The sequence below is a fragment of the Eupeodes corollae genome, chromosome 2 (genome assembly GCF_945859685.1).
Source record: "Eupeodes corollae chromosome 2, idEupCoro1.1, whole genome shotgun sequence".
NCBI classification, from domain to species: Eukaryota; Metazoa; Arthropoda; class Insecta; order Diptera; family Syrphidae; genus Eupeodes; species Eupeodes corollae.
This window is the reverse complement of record NC_079148.1, coordinates 71,086,806-71,107,210: the sequence shown is the minus strand read 5'-3', so window position 1 is coordinate 71,107,210 and position 20,405 is coordinate 71,086,806. Positions and strand designations below refer to the sequence as shown.

At 36.3% G+C, this 20,405-nt stretch overlaps 1 protein-coding gene across 1 annotated transcript in view; it reads left to right on the top strand.

Annotated features, from left to right (window-relative positions):
* Window positions 1–1,310: 1,310 nt before the first annotated feature.
* LOC129945652 (acetylcholine receptor subunit alpha-like) overlaps window positions 1,311–20,405 on the top strand; it is a 170,175-nt gene continuing 151,080 nt past the window's right edge. The window contains exon 1 of the mRNA XM_056055495.1: window positions 1,311–2,374. Within this exon, the coding sequence (XP_055911470.1) occupies window positions 2,320–2,374 (55 nt within the window). The 5' untranslated portion in view covers window positions 1,311–2,319. The remainder of the gene's footprint in view (window positions 2,375–20,405) is intronic.

The following is a 20,405-nucleotide window of genomic DNA, read 5'->3' as shown; positions in this document are numbered from 1 at the left end:
AAACATTGTGTTCTTGCTAGAAATTTTGCAAAATTCTTAAGAAAACTGAATGGACCTTATTAAGACCCCATAGCCCTTGACAACATACGCTTTTTTTAATGTCAAAAAATATAGTTTTCAATTTAAAAAAAAAACTGTAAAATCTATGCATTCATGTAGATAAAATGACAAAGAATCATACAATTTATAGTTTACTCGGATATTCTCAAAAATCTAGAAGTTATTTACTTATGTAGCCTTATTTGGTCTCCCTACCTTAATCTCCATCCTATTCTTTAATGCTGCACAAATTAGGCACTGCTGAGGCAGAAGGACAACGCTATTTTGCAAACAAGTATTTAACTATCTCAAACTGTATTTGAAAGACACATCTTAGACAATCAGCTTTGAATGGCCTTAATTAAAAATTAACATTTCAGAATGTCTTCAAAATAAACAATTCTTCATGAAAACTAGACCAGCTTAAGTGTTTCAGAAAATATATATACATATCAACTACACTCAATAAAATAAAACGCTCAAGCTTTCAATTTAAACCACAAATTTGTACTAACACCATTCCAGGACTCAATATACAATATAATATGTATTTATAGGAACACATTAAATGTTCCTACATAAACATCTTTTCAAAGTATACTTAAACTAAGCTACATATTGTATACAAATGTCTCTACTCACAATTAAAACTTAAGGCAGAGGAAAAGTGAAAAATCGATTGAAAACCACAGATGTTGTTGTTTTCTTTTGTGTTTTGGAAAACTTCCAAAATTTTAGTTTTAACAAAATATTTTTTTTTTTTAAACAAAAATACACACAATTTTATAAAGAGGCCAAACTGCAAACTTTTTCGCATCCCATCAAAGTTATATCTGCGTTAAAATGAAGTCAAAAATATTTGCATTATTCTTATTTTGTTGTTGGAAGGTTGTGTAAAAAAAACGTTATGATAAATACCTAACACGAAAAACCTTGCCTGTGCCACATTTTTGACATTTCTTTTTATTTAAAAAAAAAAACAAACAAACTTTACATACGATTTAAAAAAACGCATGAGAAATCCCAAAGTGTATGAAATAGAAAATAAGAACCCTCAAAGTCCCACATCCTTGACCCAGCCTGAGGTTAAAAGTGTTTGATGGACACAGAAGAAAGAACCTTCCATGAGCTAGAATTTGTATCTACAAAAGATATTTGTCATCTTGTTAGATAGATAGCCTCTTTTTCAAGAAATATCATATTTTACAGTCGCAATGCGTACAGAAAATAATAAAACCTTTTTTTGTCCGTTTCATTTCAGAAAACTAAAGCATACCTCAAAAACCACAGCATACTACCCGGCGCGGCGGTGGAGGCTCCGAGGTCAACGGCGGTAATGACGCCACCAGAGTTAGATTGAAGCTCCAAACAAAAATATCCTGCAAATCAAGGCCACCAAATGAGAGCCAATTGGCTTCAACTCTGTCGCATGAATAACTCTTCAAGGACCCTGCGTTTGGATATCATTAGCGACAGATAGCAATTCGCTTGCGTTTCTCCTGCGACCAAAAGGATTACCATATTAACCATCCGATCGACCGACAACCGACGAATAGAAGGAACAATAATGATGCGAATGATTGGAATAATAATGATGAATTAGAAAGGCATTCGCGGGATCGCATAAATGAATTCCTCTCGAGCGCAACACACACACTGTCGCAAAGTTACAAAAGGAACTACGTCAAAGGCTCCGCATTCGCATTTATAATTGAATAAATGAATAAAAGGAGTGGTAACTGAACTTCTTGGCATTGAGATAGTCCTGCAAGTCAAGAAAGTCGTATTAATATCCCGCCCGCATACACAGACACACTAACGCTAACACCCACTCATATCGCTACGCCATAACTGAACCGTACGTCGCTTGTCTTATATCAATCTATCTTGTCATCTTTCAGCGCATCTTTGCGGCGCGCGTGGTGGGGGAGGACTTCGAACAGAACAAAATTGTAGATTCTAGGACACACCTACGAGAGCTACAAGCTACGTGCTACGACCCCATCCCATCATCAATTATATAGAAAGATACATTCCATCAGCATTAAAATAGGCAAATCAATCAAATTGGATTCAAATCGAGTTAACGCGGTGGAGCCGTACTACTTTGGTGGTTGTCGTGGTTTTCGTATTCGAGAGGGTTGGGGTATTTCTATTGCTTGTTGTTATTGTTGCTGGTGCTGTTGCTGTTGTTGGAACAGAAATAGTCTCATCATCATTGAGATACATCAATCCTTCGAAGCTTGCCAGAGGACTTTTAATAGTTCAGAGGGAAATGAGATGAAGTGGTTTCAAGTGGCGATAGATATGATTCTTGTGCTATCATTCATATCAAGTAAGTAAATGTATTTGTATGAATGTGTATGTATTCCGCATAAACATACTCGTTTGTATGTATCATGATTGATTCTCCTAAAATAGTCCTAACGTTCTTCCAACCAAATCAACTTGGGTAAGGTTAATTTTATCAGAGAAGATTTATTGTAGTTTTTTGTTTTGCTATAATATATTATACCTATACAAACCAATCTTTCTGATTATACATACATACAAATGAGTATATAAATAGAGAGACACGAATGTGTGTGTGTGTGTAAGTTTTAGGTCAATTTGTCTGAGTATGGTTACATCATGCATGTATAAGAATCTCAATTATTGATATTTATTGGGACGACTCTTAACGAAAGAATTGATAAATTGACATCAAAAGGTTGTTACTCATGCTTAAAGCCCACAATATTCCATTAAGAGTTAAACAAGAGAAATTTATAGTTTATTTCAAGCAATTTTCACAGTAGACTGATTTTTGATACATATATGTAGGTACATATTTTTATCCCTTGACCTTAAATTGAAGAAACTGAAGATAGACATACAGAGAAAATTGATTTAATCTGAAAAGATAAGGAGAGCGTTGATCTCATTTGATATTTTCAAGAAATAAAACACTTAAATATTATAAAGTTTTTTTTTCAATTGGCACGGGTAGATTTTGGTAACTTGTAGCGGCCATTTTGTTTTGTTTACATCTGTCAAATGTTTTGTTTATTATTCAGTTCTTATGCCAAATCATCATGACAAGTTACACCATTAACGACGTCCAAAAATAAAACTTTATTATCAAAAAGAGTGTTCGTTAACGCAAACATTGCGCGCATTTCGCCATTTTACGGTAGACGTGGTATCCCTTTACAGTCAACTCTTCAACGTTTGGTGCCCAAATTTGAGTTCAGAAAACAGTCAGCCAACACACGTACGTTCAAGGAACGCCACGGTTCGTGAAAGTGTAAAGCAAAACCTAAAGTAGACTATTTCTCGCCCTGCACAAGAATTCGCCTTTTCGCAGACTTCAACTTGGCGAGTTTTACATCCGAACTTGGGCCAACATCCGTACAAGATCCAACTGACTTAAAAGCTCAAAGTTCATGACCATAGACAACGCCGTTTGTTCGTTGACTGGGCTTCGAATCGTTTGGAAGGGGACCCCAATTTTGGCGAGGCGCATTTTTGGATGAATGGCTGTGTTAACAAGCAAAAGTCGAAAGTATTTATTTTTTCAAGAAGTACTAACTAAAATGCAATCCACACGTACAATTTGACATCTAGTTTGTAGATTTGTCAAAATATTTACAGCACTATTTGAGAGAGATAAATAATAAGAAGTCAATATCTTCTATTGTTCTTCTCGAAATCTATTCATCGGGTTTTCGTTTTTTTGAAAAAGTTTATCTAAAATATTTTGTATATTATGTAATAGTTTGATTTCAGAATCTATTACTGTAGTTAAAGATTTTACTTATGGTTTTTCTTAAATACAGATCGGATTATTGTAAGAAAAATTTACACAGAATAAAATAATAATAATAATAACAATAATCACGAGATATCAAGAATCGAACATCAATGTTTACCAATATCTGTAGATTTTAATTTTTATAGAAAAAAACTTATTTTTATAAAAAAATTTACTGAATGGTAAACACAATATTTTCTTTAAGATCAGTCTGAAGCCAATATCTTAAAGTTTTAAAAAGATTTTTGAGTCGAAAACCAATTTTTACCAAATTTTAATAATGTTTATGTAAGTCTTTATTTTTTTACATAAAAAATCGCTTATTCGACTTTTCTTAAGATTTAACAGAATGCTAAAACACTATTGTTTATAAAATAAAAAGAGGCTGCGATGTGACGCACACTGAAAACTTCCCATCCTGTCTATCGATTTGTCTTGCTTAAAAGCTTGTCTATGTGTACTCGTATCAATTTTTACCAAATTTGCGTACAATTTTTTGTAGATTTTATTTTGTATGAAAAAAACGGACTGTTGGATTTTTATATAAAAATTACTGAATATCGAAAACAATATTTTCTGTGATACAAAATAATTTTTTTTTTAATTTTTGAAAAGCTATTTGAGTCGAAAGTAAATTTTTATCAAGTTTTAGCATTGTTTTTTATTAGAGTTTTATTTTTTGTAAGAAAACTGTCAATTCGATACTTTTCAAAATTGTATCGAACATTGAAAACAATATTATTATAAGATAAAATTAGGTTGAAGCCAATATTTCAAATTTTTGAAAAGATATTGGAGTCGAATATCAATTTTTGCCAACTTTTAATAATGTTTTTTGTAAGAAAACTGTCAATTCCATTCCTAAATTTGACTAAATGTTAAAACTTCTTAGTTGCATAAAATCATTTTATTATTAAAAGTTGGTAAAAATTGACTACCGTGCTTCAGAAAATAAATTAATTTATAGAAAAACTTTTCTGAGCAGAATTTTTTTAAGACCAGAAAGGGTGCCACTTCTGCTTTACGAAAATTTGAAATGAAACACTTTGACGTCACCATAAAGTTCTATTAAAAAAATAAACATCAAATAAATATTGATGGGCTTTTGTTTCTTCTGTAGTGTTAGCAATAAATCATAAAATAAATGTTCAATATTTCTTCAAATAGTAAGTTTGTATGTACGTAATTATTACTTGAAGTGAATTGCAGTAATTTAAAATCCAATCCAGAGAACTAACAATCAGAGCAGAGGAGCACCAGAGTGCCAAAGAAATACTTATGGAAGAGTTTCGAAAATAAAGGGTAGAAGATGTTGTCACGTTTTTATATTGACAATCATTCATAACATCATCACTACATATGTAAATATTATTATTTTAGAACTTTTAGAGCATAGCAGTTTTAAAGACGATGATGTTTAATATACAGGTTCTGAGTTCAACCCCAATGTTTATATGTCAAAAGAGTCAAGTATATTAAATATATAGAAGAGAGTGTTTTCGTTCCTCAAGAAAATGTTGTTCCTGAACAGATTTAATGCATTATCTTCTTTTGACCTTCAAAATTCACTATCATTATTATTGGTTAAAATTGTTTCCAAGGTAAAGACTTACGAAAATGCTGAAAATTCTAGAAGGAATAGAAGCTGCTTCCTTGTGCCTGATAACGACGATCAGAATGTAAGGGTTTTTTGTTAAACTTTTGTCTTGAAAACATTCCAAGTATTTGATAAAAGAATATTCAGACCTATAAAACTCCATGCTTGAACACCAACTCTTACTTTAGACCTTTAGACGAAGGAAGTTCTTAAGCAAATTTTCTTCTCATGAATATCATTATACCCGTCATAGGTCTGAGAGAAAATTCTTATAATCTGACTTTAGCATATCTAAAATGTTCAACTTGTATAAGAATTCCCGCACCAGCCCTATCCTGTATCAGAGAATATATATTTTAGCAAATGGCATGACAGATGACGTAACAACAGCAAAGAAATCTGCTGACACTCCGGTGATTGCATTTAGTTTCATGAAGACCTTAAAAACTCTGGTCATTTCAACGGGTGTGTGCTGTTACAAAGACAACTTAAGACATAGTGTCAAGGTGTTCATACTTTGGTAAAAAATAAAGCTTTCATGTGTATTTGGAATGAGTGGGTTGACTCAAGAGGCCCCCAAGAAATTGGCAGCTTATTTTAAAGTGTTATTAAACATTATATGCTTATATGTGACATTATATTGTTGCTTATAGTAACTCGTACGAAATTCGTAATTAACTTGGTTGACAAGATAATCAAGTTGATTACCAATTTTTTAGGAGTTGCCATTCTTGCTTACCTTGTGGTCAAGACTTTCTACTATCAAAAAAACAAAAAAAAAAACAATCTTGTCCGTATTGATTGTCAGAGGGTTATAGCAGTTGCAAAAAGGAGGTATCCATTTCAATTTATTGTTATGGACAATTTCTGAAAAAGATAACTTTCAGTGTTTTGTAGAAGTACAATAGAAACAAAAACGTGCTTATTGATACTTCGATTAAGAAAAAAAATCTGTACTCATTACAGATCTCGAACTATTGTTTTCAGAATAACCTCATTTAATCTATTAACATGATGTGCAAATAATAGTAATACCACATAACTTCTACTGCAACAATACAATATCAATTTTTTTATATCGATTAAGCTGTTTTTGAGAAGATAGTGAATCACTTTAAAGTAAATCTTTTCAGTCGATGTCAATAAAGGAAATATGCACACATACCTACAGTCACTCTAATAAACAGAGAATTTTATAACCAATGATTTTACACTCCTCATTATAGTTGAGTGTGATCTGGACTTGAATATATTTATATATAAGAAATACAAAAATTCTGTCCAACACACATGCATCACAAACCCTGTATGCCATATTCAGAAATATTTATTAAAATCGTACAAAACTTATTACAAATTACAGCAGCATTACGTCCCTGATGATATGATAAATTAAATATAATTTCGATTTTGCCAGTAATCGGTTTATTTAAAATAATCAGATTATTTATGAGTATTTAAATGAAATAATATTTCATAAAATTAGTCAAAGTTACACACAAAAAAGAAAAAGCAAATAAAAAGAATATATAGAAAACGTATGAGTAAAAAATACTCATACGCCAGAGTGTACCATTTATAAAATATTGATCATTCTGGCAGTAACAAATTTAATGCATAATTTATATGCACCATACATTCATCTTTAAACCTATGATTCGAATTTTCCTATACATTTTCTATTTCATCTAATCTAATCTTTGAGACATTTGAAAATTACTCAAAAATTAACTAAAAGTCAACGGTGAGAATTTTTTGAAAGTTTCTATTTCTTACATAAATGTTTACCTATTTTTTGTAATAGTTTTTTATAAATTTTAGAACTAACTGTTTTTTTTGTTCAACCTTATATGAAAGCCTGTCAAGGTTGGTTGGTTGGCAAGCGCTGTATAGCACGTTTTTATTCCAAAAAACGACGTTTCTATTCCATCTTTAGGCAGAAATGAGCTTCATCGCTGAAGCTTACTTACTTCACTCCTCAGACCTAAAGTACCTAGCACGACATAGGGCCTCAACTTTACTCCTCCGTGCCATAGAGTGCGGTTTCCGGCGATGTTTTTGAGCTCCTTCCATCTCTTAGACTGTTCCTCTTTACTGGCTTCAAGGTCTACCGAATCTTCTACCTTCTTGAGTGAGTGGATTTTTCTTCATTTCTTGTCCTGTAATGCAGTCATTACCTTTTTGAACCCAATATATTATATATTTCTTCATTGGATGTACGATAAGACCAGAAAACCCGTTCGATGTTTCCAAGACACCCATTAGTGAAGGTCTGCAATTCACTATTAATCGTTTATGTTTCGAGGTATTGTAACCTTTTAAGAGTACTGATTCAACATTTGAGCGGAACAGTCATATATTTGCCTTCAAGCTAAGAGAGTGTTAGTACAAACATTTGAAAAGAATGCCATCCCGAACGCAGTCTTAGATTTCCCGATACGGCTAGCAATATCTTTTTGAGTTCCGCCTTCGGTAGAGACCATACTTCTAAGATACCGAAAACACTTCGTTTTAATGGTTATGTGCAATATCATTGTAGAGAATGAGTAGGAGGTTCTGAGGCTTAGCCCCATGATTGCTACCCTCTCTCTAACCTTGTTGCCATTTGATGGAGAACCATTATCACATCCAGTGAGAGCAAGCACACATCATCGTCTGCATAATCAAGATGTTTTAAGTAAGTTGTCAGTGTCCAATTTGTTTCTCCGTTTCGTACAAAAAAATAAGAAAAGAATTGGTGACAGTATGCAACTCTACCTGACTCAACTTTATACTTCAAACTCCTTCGATAAAACTACATCCATGTAAGACGTGCAATTTAATAATGCAGAAGGATCCAGTGTAGAACTTACTTACTTACTTACTTAAGGTGGCGCTACAGTCCTGTGTGAACTAGGGCCTCACCCAACAAACTTCTCCATCTAGCTCGGTCCCTAGCTAGATGTCTCCAGTTTCGCGCTCCAAGTTGGGTGAGGTCACCTTCCACTTGTGCGCGCCACCTGATTAGCGGTCTTCCTCTACTGCGCTGTCCTGTGGGTGCGGATTCGAAGACTTTCCGGGCCGGAGCATTGGTTTCCATGCGCTCTACGTGACCCAGCCATCTTAGTCGTTGGACTTTTACTCTTCTTGCTAAGTCTACGTCGCTGTACAGCCCGTACAGTTCGTCGTTCCATCTTCTCCTCCACTCCCCTTCGATGCATACGGGACCGTAGATCACACGAAGAAATTTTCTCTCGAAGCGACCCAAGGTGCTTTCATCCGCTTTTGTCATGGTCCATGCTTCTGCACCGTATAGCAGGACGGGGATGATAAGGGTCTTATATAGCAACATTTTGGTCCCTCGAGAGAGGACTTTACCACTCAATTGCTTTCGTAGTCCAAAGAAACAGCGGTTAGCAAGAGTTATTCTGCGTTTGATCTCAGCGCTGGTGTTGTTTTCTGCGTTTACAGCGGAGCCTAGGTAGACGAAGTCCTTGACTACCTCAAAGGTACGTCTGTCCATTGTGACGTTTTGACCAAAACGTCGGTGTTGTATGTCCTTTCTAGACGACAGCATGTACTTTGTTTTGGACTCATTAACCGTTAAACCCATTTTTGCCGCCTCTGCCTCAATACTCACAAAAGCCCCATTGACATCACGCTGAGTTCTTCCGATTATGTCAATGTCATCAGCATATGCCAGTAATTGGAAAGACTTTTGAAAGATAGTGCCTCTAATGTTGACGTGTGAGCTCTGCACTATTCTTTCAAGAACGATGTTAAAAAAATCGCATGACAGCGCATCACCTTGTCTAAAACCTTTTTTGACATCAAAAGGTTCTGTTAAGTTGTTTCCAACCTTTATGGAGCAGCGTGAATTCTCCATGGTCATCCTGCACAAACGGACAAGTTTGGCAGGGATGCCAAAACTAGACATGGCTCTATACAGCTCGTCCCTGTATATGCTGTCATATGCGGCCTTGAAATCGATGAAAAGATGGTGGGTGTCGATTTGGTGCTCTTGAGTTTTTTCCAGGATCTGCCGTAATGTGAATATTTGATCAATTGTGGACTTTCCTGGTCTAAAACCACACTGATAAGGACCTATCAGGTTGTTGACGATGGGCTTTAGACGTTCACATATTATGGCAGAGAAGATTTTATAGGCGATGTTAAGTAGACTTATTCCTCTATAGTTGGTGCAGTTTAGAGGGTCTCCTTTTTTCAGGATCGGGCAAACAATACTGAGGTTCCATTCATCGGGCATGTTTTCTTCCGACCATATCTTACAGATAAGTTGGTGCATGCTCCTAACCAACTTATCTCCAGCTGCTTTAAAGAGCTCGGCATTCAAGCCATCTGCTCCAGCGGCTTTATTAGACTTCAACTTACGTATGGCAATCTTTACTTCGTCTAAGTCGGGAGGACGGGATTGTTGGCTTTCGTCGGCTATATCGAATGGGTCATCCTGCCTGACAGCGGGATTCAGTTCTTCGTCGCCGTTATACAGTCTGCAGAAGTGGTCCTTCCATATCCTCAGCATTGACTGCGGTTCCACTATGATGTTTCCACTTTCGTCTTTGCAGCCTTCGGTTCTAGGTTTATGTACCTGTGAATTTCGTTTCACCTGTTCATAAAACTTTCGAACCTCATTCCTGCTTTTATACCTCTCAACATCTTCGACCGCACGCTTCTCATGCCCTCTCTTTTTCCTTCTGAAAAGTCGGCGTTCCTCTCGCCTCTTCTGCTCATAGAGCTCACGAGCAGCTCTCGTCCTTTTATGCAGCGCCGCTTTGCGTGCCTGTTGTTTGGCTGCATTTGCCTGCCAACATTCCTCATCAAACCAGGGGTTCCTTGTTGGTGGCTGTTTGAAACCCAGCACATCAGAGGCGGCTTCTCTGATTGCATCTCGGCAATGTTGCCACTGGTTTTCGATACATTGTGTTGGCGGCAGAGAACTTCGAGAGAGGTTACTTGTCACTCGGTCGGAAAAGGATTTGGCGATCTCTGGCGATTGTAGCCGTTCGACGTTGTATCTTCTCCCAGCACCTCCCTGTTTTGCCTTGGGTCTGGAAATCCGAAGTGCTACCCTGGCTACAACGAGGTAGTGGTCCGAGTCGATGTTAGCTCCTCGGAAAGTTCGTACATCCATAATGCTGGAAGCGTGTCTGGCGTCGATCGCAATATGGTCAATCTGGTTGACGGTAGATTGATCTGGAGAAGTCCAAGTTCCTTTGTGGATGTTGAGGTGTGGAAAACGCGTACTGGCTACCATGACGTTTCGCCCCGCAGCAAAATCTATGAGCCTGAATCCATTGTCGGAAGTGTTGTCGTGCAGGCTGTTTTTCCCGATTATTCCACCAAAGATGTCTTCCCTTCCTAGCTTGGCATTAAAATCGCCCAGGACTATTTTAATATCGTAGCTAGGGCACTGCTCATATGTTTTGTCTAAGAGCTCGAAGAACATATCTTTGGTGTTATCGTCTTTCTCTTCTGTGGGGGCGTGCGCGCATATCAGGCTAATGTTGCCGAATTTAGCCTTGATGCATATGGTCATGAGGCGCTCATTGATGCACCTATAGCTCAAGACTTCTTGCCTAAGTCTGGCTCCAATGACGAATCCGCATCCAAATAAGCGCTGTTGGTTTTCGTGGTAGCAGTCACCATAGTAAATATCGCAGTTTTTCATCCTCTTTTTGCCCGGCCCGGCCCGGCCCATCCCATCGTATTTCCTGGATGGCGGTGATATCTGCTTTATATCGTTCTAGGGCCTCCGCTAATTCTTCGGCCGCACGTGGTCTGTTAAAGGACCTAACATTCCACGTGCATATCCGAAGTTCGTTGTCCTTTATTCGTTTGCGTTGGTTGTCAACAGCAAATCCGTCCGTATCCGAGGCTTGTTGGTGCTTCGCAACTTTGAAAGCTTTTACGTGGCCAGGAAGTCACCCCGACGCACAACCCCCAACCTGGAGGGCCAGATCCTAAGTATAACTCCAAGGATGGGGAGCCGGATAAAACCGCTCCTTACAGGCCTGGGCTCCGAATAAGTCGAAGAAGCCCTATAAGGTGTTCACTAAGTAGTTCAACCTTACTGGAACTGTAGACGCCACCGTTGATTCCATCTCGGGAATTCCTCCGCTGCCGTCTGGATAAGGAGAGGTGCCTTAGTGGAAACACCTCTCCCCACCTCTCTCGTTTGCTTCCCCCAACAACTTTCCACTGGGGTTGGAACCCAATCTCCAGTTGAGGTACTAGGCACCCGATGTTCACCACGTGGAGGTGAGAGTAGGAGTTGATAGACAGAGGTTGGTTTTAAGAAAAAACCTGTGGACGCTTGTGTCCTCTTGAATGCACATGTCTACCATTTGAACATCAGTGTAGAACTTTCACATGTTTTAAAAGATATTCTTCGCTACTATTTTGGCGACTGCAGGCTAAACAAAAATACCTCTCCAGTTGTCGCACTTCATCAGGTCTAATTTTTTGGTATCTTGACAATCATTCCCTACAAACTAGCTACTGTTACAAGTACTCGTATGATGGAAAACACACGGAGAGCAACACAAATGTTGGGAGAAATCGTCTCCTAAGTTCTGTGAATAAATAGAATTGAGCAAACTCAATTTCCGAAATTCTGCTACAAAATCGTCTCCAGAAATGTGTTTCAGATGAATTTTTTCTTCTTCCAACTCTTGAGACACATGCGAGTTATACTTTCGGATGAACTTTGTTGCGGAGTCTTTAAATTCAATTTCGTCCATTTTCAACTTTTGTATCGTATCGAACCAACGAGCAATGTCTTCTTCTGTTTCAATTCGATTCTCTCCAAATTGTTTCTTAAATTATGAAGTGATTTGGTATCCTTCAATTCTTCAGTAAACAACTTATTCAAAGATTAATCAATTAATATATTACGGAAACCACAATTGAAAAAACGTTTGCGTGGGATTTTCTGGTCCCTCGAAACCAAATCAAAAATTTCGATCACACCAGAAACAAAAATAGAAGAAAAGAAACTTTATAAGAACAGAAACCGATTTAAATATTTGTGTTTTGATATAAGTTGTCGGGCCTCTTTTTTGACTTTAAAAATGTTCAAAATAAAATAAGTTTGTAATTTACGTTACATTAAATAGGTCAGGTTAGGTTAGGCTGCGATTTCATAAGCCATACACTTAGGCTAAAAGAAAAGGCCCATTGTAATACCACATGAATCTGGGGAATTACTTCTTACTAGTCGTACCATTTTGAGCTTTTTATAAAGTGAAGGAGATATTTGATATCCTTTTTAGCTAGCCCACTGGGATTATCAAAAGAGTATTCTCCCAGATGAAGTTTGTTTTTTAGTGAAAGAGGAGGGCAAGTGCAGATAAGGTGAGAGATTGTTTCCTCTTCTTCATCGTCCATACAGCTTCTGCAGAAGTCATTTGAGGTACACCAAGTCGTATTGTGTGTCTGCCTATAAGACAGTGTCCCGTGAGGACACCCATTTGGGCCATTAGGGAGCTAATATGAAGTCGGCTTTGAGAAAACAATTCTTTAGAGAGCCTTAGGTTCAGTAAAGGCCATATGAGTTTTGTGGCTGAGCATATTGGTAAATTGTGCCAACTAGAGTTTGCTATCGCAAAAGCTGTTTCTTTTAGCAGAAGTTTACATGTAGCTATCGGTATACCTATCTTCCCCCTCCCAGGTGAAATAGGTAGGACGGTTCCATTTTTACCGAGTTCATCGGCTCTACAATTTCCTGTGATGCACCCAACAGAGGTGATTGTTAAATTGCTGCGCCATCTCCAAAAGAGACGATCGATAATCGAGGGCCGTTTGAGATTTGGTTGAGACACCGTCAAGGGATAGCAGCCTGACTATCAAAGAAGATGCGGATATCAGGAGTTGATATCACGTTTTCTCTTAGCCAAGAGAGAACCTCTTTGATCACTAAAATGTCCGCTTGGAAGACGCTAAAATGATTAGGGAGGCGGAATGAGATGATTAGACTAAGCTTTTCTGAGTACACACCACTACCAACTCCCTCATTTTTCACGGATCCAGTTCTATAAAAATGTATGCATTTGTCATCCAGGAGGTTCATCTCTGGATGGAATGGATACCTGGAAGTTTTTTCCAAATAGGGGTTTAGGAATAGTGTAGTCTATGTACTTGTATGTAAAGAACCAAAGAGGTTCAAAATGATTGAGTGCCCCACATTGTTGTTGGTCCATTGAGATGAGGCGTTGAGTCCTATAGCTGTACTTGCTGCCATTTCCTTGCTAAATATGTCGAGGGGAGTCATCAGATGGAGGAGAGTGTCCAACGCTGCTGAGGGTGTGGTTCTTAATGCACCGTTTATGCAGAGACATGCAGTGTGTTGTACTCTGCTAAATTTGTCGCAGTATGTCACTTTCTCTAATGCAGTCCACCATACTGCAACCCCGTACATAAGTGTTGGTCGGATGACCGATGTGTATTGCCAATAAGTAATGCGAAGTTGAAAAACCCATTTGTTTCCTATGGCTTTCTTGCAAAGGAAAAAAGCTACTGTAGCTATTTTAACTCTTTTCTGCATATTAGGTTTCCAACTTAATTTTTTGTCCAGTATCAGACCAAGATATTTGGCTTCATTGGTAAAAATAAGTGGTACACCTTTTATTGAAGGAGGTATAATTACTGGGGTCTTGTATTTCCGTGTAAAAAGGACGAGGTCTATTTTTTGAGGATTAATACTAAGTGCGCAGTGATCAGCCAATCTAGTTAGCATATTGAGTTCGTTTTGGAGAAGTGCTCTCAGTGTATTAGGGTGTTCTCCTAAGACGGTGATAAAAACATCATCGGCATACGCAACCACTCTCTAGCCTTCACTCTCAAGGGATATTAGTAGTTTGTTAAGCACTATGATCTACAGGAGAGGGGACAGAACACTTCCTTTCGGAGTGCCAACTATGAGTATTTGATAGTTCTTACCAGAGTGTGCAATGCTGTTTCTACCAATTTCCCTTTGCAGTAAGCATGCTGAGACATCGATAGTCTTTTATCAATGCTATTACGTATATGGATATCAATCAATCGATGCAGAGTCTTGAGAATGAATGATGATAGGCTAATAGATCTTACATTAAAAAAAAGCGAAAAAATGTATTATAACTTTCTTTCAATAGTACAGAGTTGCCCAATTTTTCATTAATTATTCACAAAAATGTACGCCAATAATAATCAGGCGCCCGGATTGGAAATCTCCTGACTGATAGATTGGCAGATAACATGCGAACAGGGGCCCGATTGCGAAAGCATGAATGATTCTAAATTTCCAGCCTTCTTAAAATAAGTGGGAATAGGTATGTCAATGATGAATATAGAGTACATTGAAAAAAAAACATTCTTCTCATTGCTTTCAATTTTACGGGCCTCTAGAAAATTTCGGACCCGCGGGGTTTCCCTCCCTTTCCCTCTCACGTCGGTCTGGACATACATATCTGTCCGTAATAACTCTTAATACAAATATCTACTACAAAAATTTTGACATCTGTAGCTTTTCAAATTGGTCTGCAAATCTATTATTTTTCATACAATTTATTTTTAGTTTTAAAATTTTTATTTTCTAACAAAGTAAAATTCATAAACTTTTCCAATATATCACTTTAAGCATTTGGTTAACAAGACACCAACAACACCAAATTCCCATACCTCCTTCGATGTATCTAAACGACAATGTGGCATCATTACTCTGTCATTTTTGCTTGTCAATGCCTCTTGAGTTCCTAAAAGTATTTTTATTTGTGCTTGTTCATTCGCACTAATAATATACTTATTGATTGGAAATCAAGTAGCACGATAATCAATATATAGATTGTTATTTAGTTTAGTTTATGACTCATTAATGAAATTTCCTATATCACATTAGCAGGGTGTCTATACTGAAAAGGCCAGACCCTCAAAATTCAATCAAGGCTTCTTCAGATGCTCCCAAAAGTCCTTGATACATAAAATATAAAAATATAGTAAATCTGTATACCTACGTAATAATATATTAGATATATTTTTTTTTAACTTATTTACCCATACTTGACCTAGAATATATAGATCAAACTTATTTAACCTACCCTCATTAAAGTGCTAACATCAACACAATTCCTCACTTTCACAAGTGTCAATAACGTTTCTTACATATACCTTCTATACGATGTGACGAAAAAGAGTACCTATATACATGTATACATTGTACCTATAGTTGGTCTCAAGGAAAAGGAGGAATGTCATATAGGTATCCGTCCGTGTATCCTTTTTTTTTTGTCAAGCAGTCGATACAGCAAGTAAACCTTAAGATATATCTCATTGAAGATATATGTACATGTACATCCTTATAGCCTCACTTGAGAATAATGTGAGGCAGTAAAAAGAAAGTACCTATATGAAGGTAGAGAGGAGACAAAAAAGAAATGTCTGAAATAAAAAGAAATCCCCATAAAACTGTCCTCAAGGAAATCAGAACGAAGCTTGTCGACTTGTGCTCTTATTAAATTGAATTAGAAACAGAGTTACCATCATAAACACTTGCACATTATCTTCATATAATTGTATAGCCTTCTACCGGTCCGGTGTGTGATGATGACCCATTCCGGCTAGCTGGGCTTAGACTCCAATTCCAATATCTATACCAAACCCCACCCTTAACATCGACAGTATGTTGTCGTTGTCGTTAGCGTCATCGCCTACGTTGCTCCACGTCGTCGTAGTCTTTGCTGTTGGACGACCCCAACTTAATCTCTAAGCTGTAACACAAGTGGATTCATTCAGCCAACTTGTCGGTCATACATATTAAACTCCTTTCTTTTAAAGGACGAAACCGGATAAAACCGAACACGACAAAAAAAAAGTTCTGATTTTATTTTTCGTTTCTTTTTTCAATCTATTTTTCTGCTTATCATTGCAAGTAGGTGGGGTGGTGTGGGCGGTTGGTTGTAGTTTTTGTATACGTACATAAGTATGCATGTTACATAAAGCTTCCGCTTGTTAAAAGGATATACGATGAAGGATATGTCGAGTCGTAAGGGAAATTGTAATGAGTCTGGGAAGTTTTGCTGTTCTCTATACTCGGTGCGGTCGGTATGGTGTAGTACCGACTACCTACCACCATATACATACTTCAGGGATTCCGATCTTATGTCATGATGAATATGAGTATCCGGATTCCACACTCTCCAGAGAGCCTTCGAAATGAATAGGTTTCAAAGCAGAAAATAGAAGGGCGGGGCAGACCACCGCGTGCACCACCGGACATAACCAAATATCTTAATAAATTTTGAAACATAAAAAAAGGGGAAGCTAACGAAAGACTTATTACGAAAAGGAGATATAAGAAAGTTTTTGATGAAATTTTCCACCAAGGATGAAATTTTGTCTATGCTTTTGCAACAATATGAAATTTTATCCTTTTCTGTAAGGAAAAACAAAATGGTTTTCGCTTTTGACAAGGCCTTTGAATGTACGCACACAATTTAACCTTTTTTGATTTCATAAAAATCTTATGATTGATTGCTCTTTTGTTTGTTTATTTCGTATTAAAGGTGAAAATCTGCTTCTTTTTTGTTTTGTTTTATGATTTAGGTTTTTGACAGAAATGAATCAACACAATTCTTTTATTCTTTTTATTTGTTTTTATTTTTGCTCTTTTTAAGTTGTATTTCTTGAAGCGCAAAACAATCGAGCCGTAGAATAAAGAAAAGACAAGCACTTTCGTCGAGCGACGAAAGGTGCTTTCTTTAAGATGGTTTTTCTTTTGTGTGATGGTGAAGACGACGACGACGACGTACTGAACGCCACGTAAGACGAGACGCGACGGGACTATGAGTGTATGAAGCAATTGAAGAACAGTTCTTGACGTATATTTTTTGATTTGTATATGATGTTTTCTTAAATGTGTGAAGTACAAAAGACTTTGACGGTTAAATTCGAAATTTCATTCGTGTTATATAATATATGAATGAATTCGAAGGAGGGATCGGGCGGGTGCGGGTGTTATTAATAAATTGTTTCCTTTTGTTGGCTTTTTATTGAGAAACAAAATGTTTTTCTAAGATTTTTCCATTCAAATTTGTGTGTGTTGTGTTTTTTTAATTACTTTTGAAAAAGAGGTCCTTGTGGCACTTTAAATCTAAGCTGTAAGGCAGAATGTTGAAGTGTCAGGGAAAATTCAAGCTTGAGTGTGTTGTAGGTTTTGGTAGCAAATATAACTTATACAAACTTTGGAAAACGGAAAAGAAAAACAATATAAGCCCTTTGAAAATTGTTATTTGGTTTGTTTTTCTGAAAAGCAATTCGGTATTTTATTGATTTTTGTTTGCATCATAGAAAGTATTTTAATATTTATTTCATTTGTTTATTTGTACTAGAGAGTTGACAAACAATCAAAATTTGAAATTAAAAACTTAAAAAGGGAACAAAAGTTATAGAAAGAAAAAAATTAAAAAAAAAACAAGAAACAATTAAGACCAAAAATTGCAAGCTTCGGCTTAACCCACAACGATATCTTCTGCTACATAGAAGAAACTAAAGGAGTTTATGGAGTAGAATTTCTGATCAAAAAAGAGCTAATGAGAGAATGAAAAACAAAAATTACTAAGACGAAACCAACGCTCTTATTTTTAGAAAAGAAACCTTAAAAACAAAACCACAACTACTTACCAAAGAAAAAGTAGAAAAACTATAAGATCTAAACTAAGGAAAGTTGTACCTGAATATAATGAAAACATTATAAAATTAGACAAAAAAAGTCAATTCAAAAAGCAAAACACTTTTCACCTCGATCAAAATTATCACAGAAGAAGATACACACACACAGATACACAAAAATTATCGAAAGTGCCATAGACGACCTAAAAAAAGTCAAATGCACCGGAAATGACGGAATATCATTGGAATTGTTATAATATTTAAAATAAAAAAAGTACAAACAAAACATGGAACAAGAAACAATAATAACATCAATACATAAAAGAAAATAAGGACGATATTAATAACTACAGACCCATAAGTAAAATTTCCACAATTAACAACCTCTTCTCCAAAACTTTAACAACAATTAACCAAGAGAACAAGCTGGATTTGGAGAAGGATTCTCAACAACAGACAACTTACTTACAATGAACCAGCTAATAGAAAAATGCAATGATTTTAGACTACCAGTTTAATTTCTATTTATTGAATGTAGTGAAGCTTTTTAGTCCGTTGAACACGAAATGATATGGTCCTCCCTGAAAAATGAAAACATACGAGTAAACACAAATATAATAGAGACGATGAAAAATATATGCAAAAATAACACAGCACGAATAAAAACAGAGACCAAAGGAAGTACAAGAGGGCTTAGTTTTGTTCTGGAAAACAATTTCCAAAAAAAATAACAAAATATGGAATAAGGATATGTGGACAAGCTCTTAGCAATTTAAGATTTGCAGACGATATATAGTTCTTATTTTTGCGAAAGCTGCACACATTCAAGACATGTTAACAAATCTAACTACCTTGTGTAACAATTATGGACTTCAAATAAACAAATCGAAGCTAAATTCATGACAAATTACACAAAAGGCGATATAACGTCGGAAGAAGAAAAAATTGAATTCGCAGAAGATTACATTTACTTTAGTCAACTAAAATCATTTAAGGACCAAGAAAATAAATAAATTAACAGACGCATCACCAATAACTGCAAATAATTCCGGAGCCTTAAACATATTTTATATTTGGACACAGTGCAGACACAATTAATAATACATATTTTCCTACACATAAACTTTATTGTAAAAACACTTGACCAGCTAAGGATATGTCAGACCAAAATGGAAAGACAAATTTTGAACATACGACCAAGTCAAAGGGTACGAAAAGAAGATATTCGAATTAGAACCAGAATTATTGACGTCATAAGTAGAACAAGAAGGCTGAAATGGAGGTTTGAGGTCATGTATCTAGACTTCAGCACAAAACGGAAACCTGAAAAGAAGAGACCAGCAGGACTTCCCAACAAAAGATCGTGTGACAAATAAGCACAAAATGGTACAGCGAAGCCAAAAATAGAGACACATGGATAGCCTTGGGGGAGGCTTCTGACTTATGGCAAGGCATTCCACATCCGCGTAGTACGGCTAAAAAATAAATCTCTGTAGTTCATAGTACGGCCCAAGTTGGGCTCAGGGGTAAACTGATGGGCATTTCTAAAAGTGGGTATTACGGTTAAATTGTTTACAGGCAACTGGTCCGTTAAAAAAAACTTTAAAAAATAGTGATATAAGAAACTTTGCAACGATGCTTGAGTGACGTAATCGAGTTGATGATGTTAATGTCATGAATCAGTTTAAAAGCTCTTCTTTGAATACTGTCCAAGAGGCTAAAATAAGTTACTGGAGCACCAGCAAAGAGCTGAGAGTTATATTCAAGTTTCGGAAGTATACATAGGTTTTGTAGATTGAAGAAATGAAGACAGACCAGACGGAGAGACAAATTTCTTGCAACGTCTAAAAAATACTTAGACATCTTGCGGCATATACACATTCCAATGATGTCAAGAAAATCAGTTTTGTTTTAGTATCGCTTTAACGATACAAGACAGAATTGTGGTTTCGAAGCATTAAATTCCACACCGTTTTTGTTCCCCATTGTACAATGCTGTATAGATCGGAATTTAATGAGGTTATCATATTTTGCAGGTGAGGTTCCACATCCGAAGAAGAGGGTTGTGAGTCTGTAAATGAATATAAAAATCTAAGAGGTGTATCGTCAGCGAAACAATGTTTTGGATTTGAAGCAGAAGACAGGAAATCATTTATAAAAATGAGGAAAAGAATCGGATACAAAACGGAGCCCTGGGGCACACCAGCATTTATTTTATGGCTTTCAGACTTGAATCCGTCAAAAAAATTTGTATTGAACTGTTCGTAAGAACATTTCTAATCCAATGAAGAAGAAAGCACACTTTTTCCATAAAAGAGCAAAATGCCAGACTTT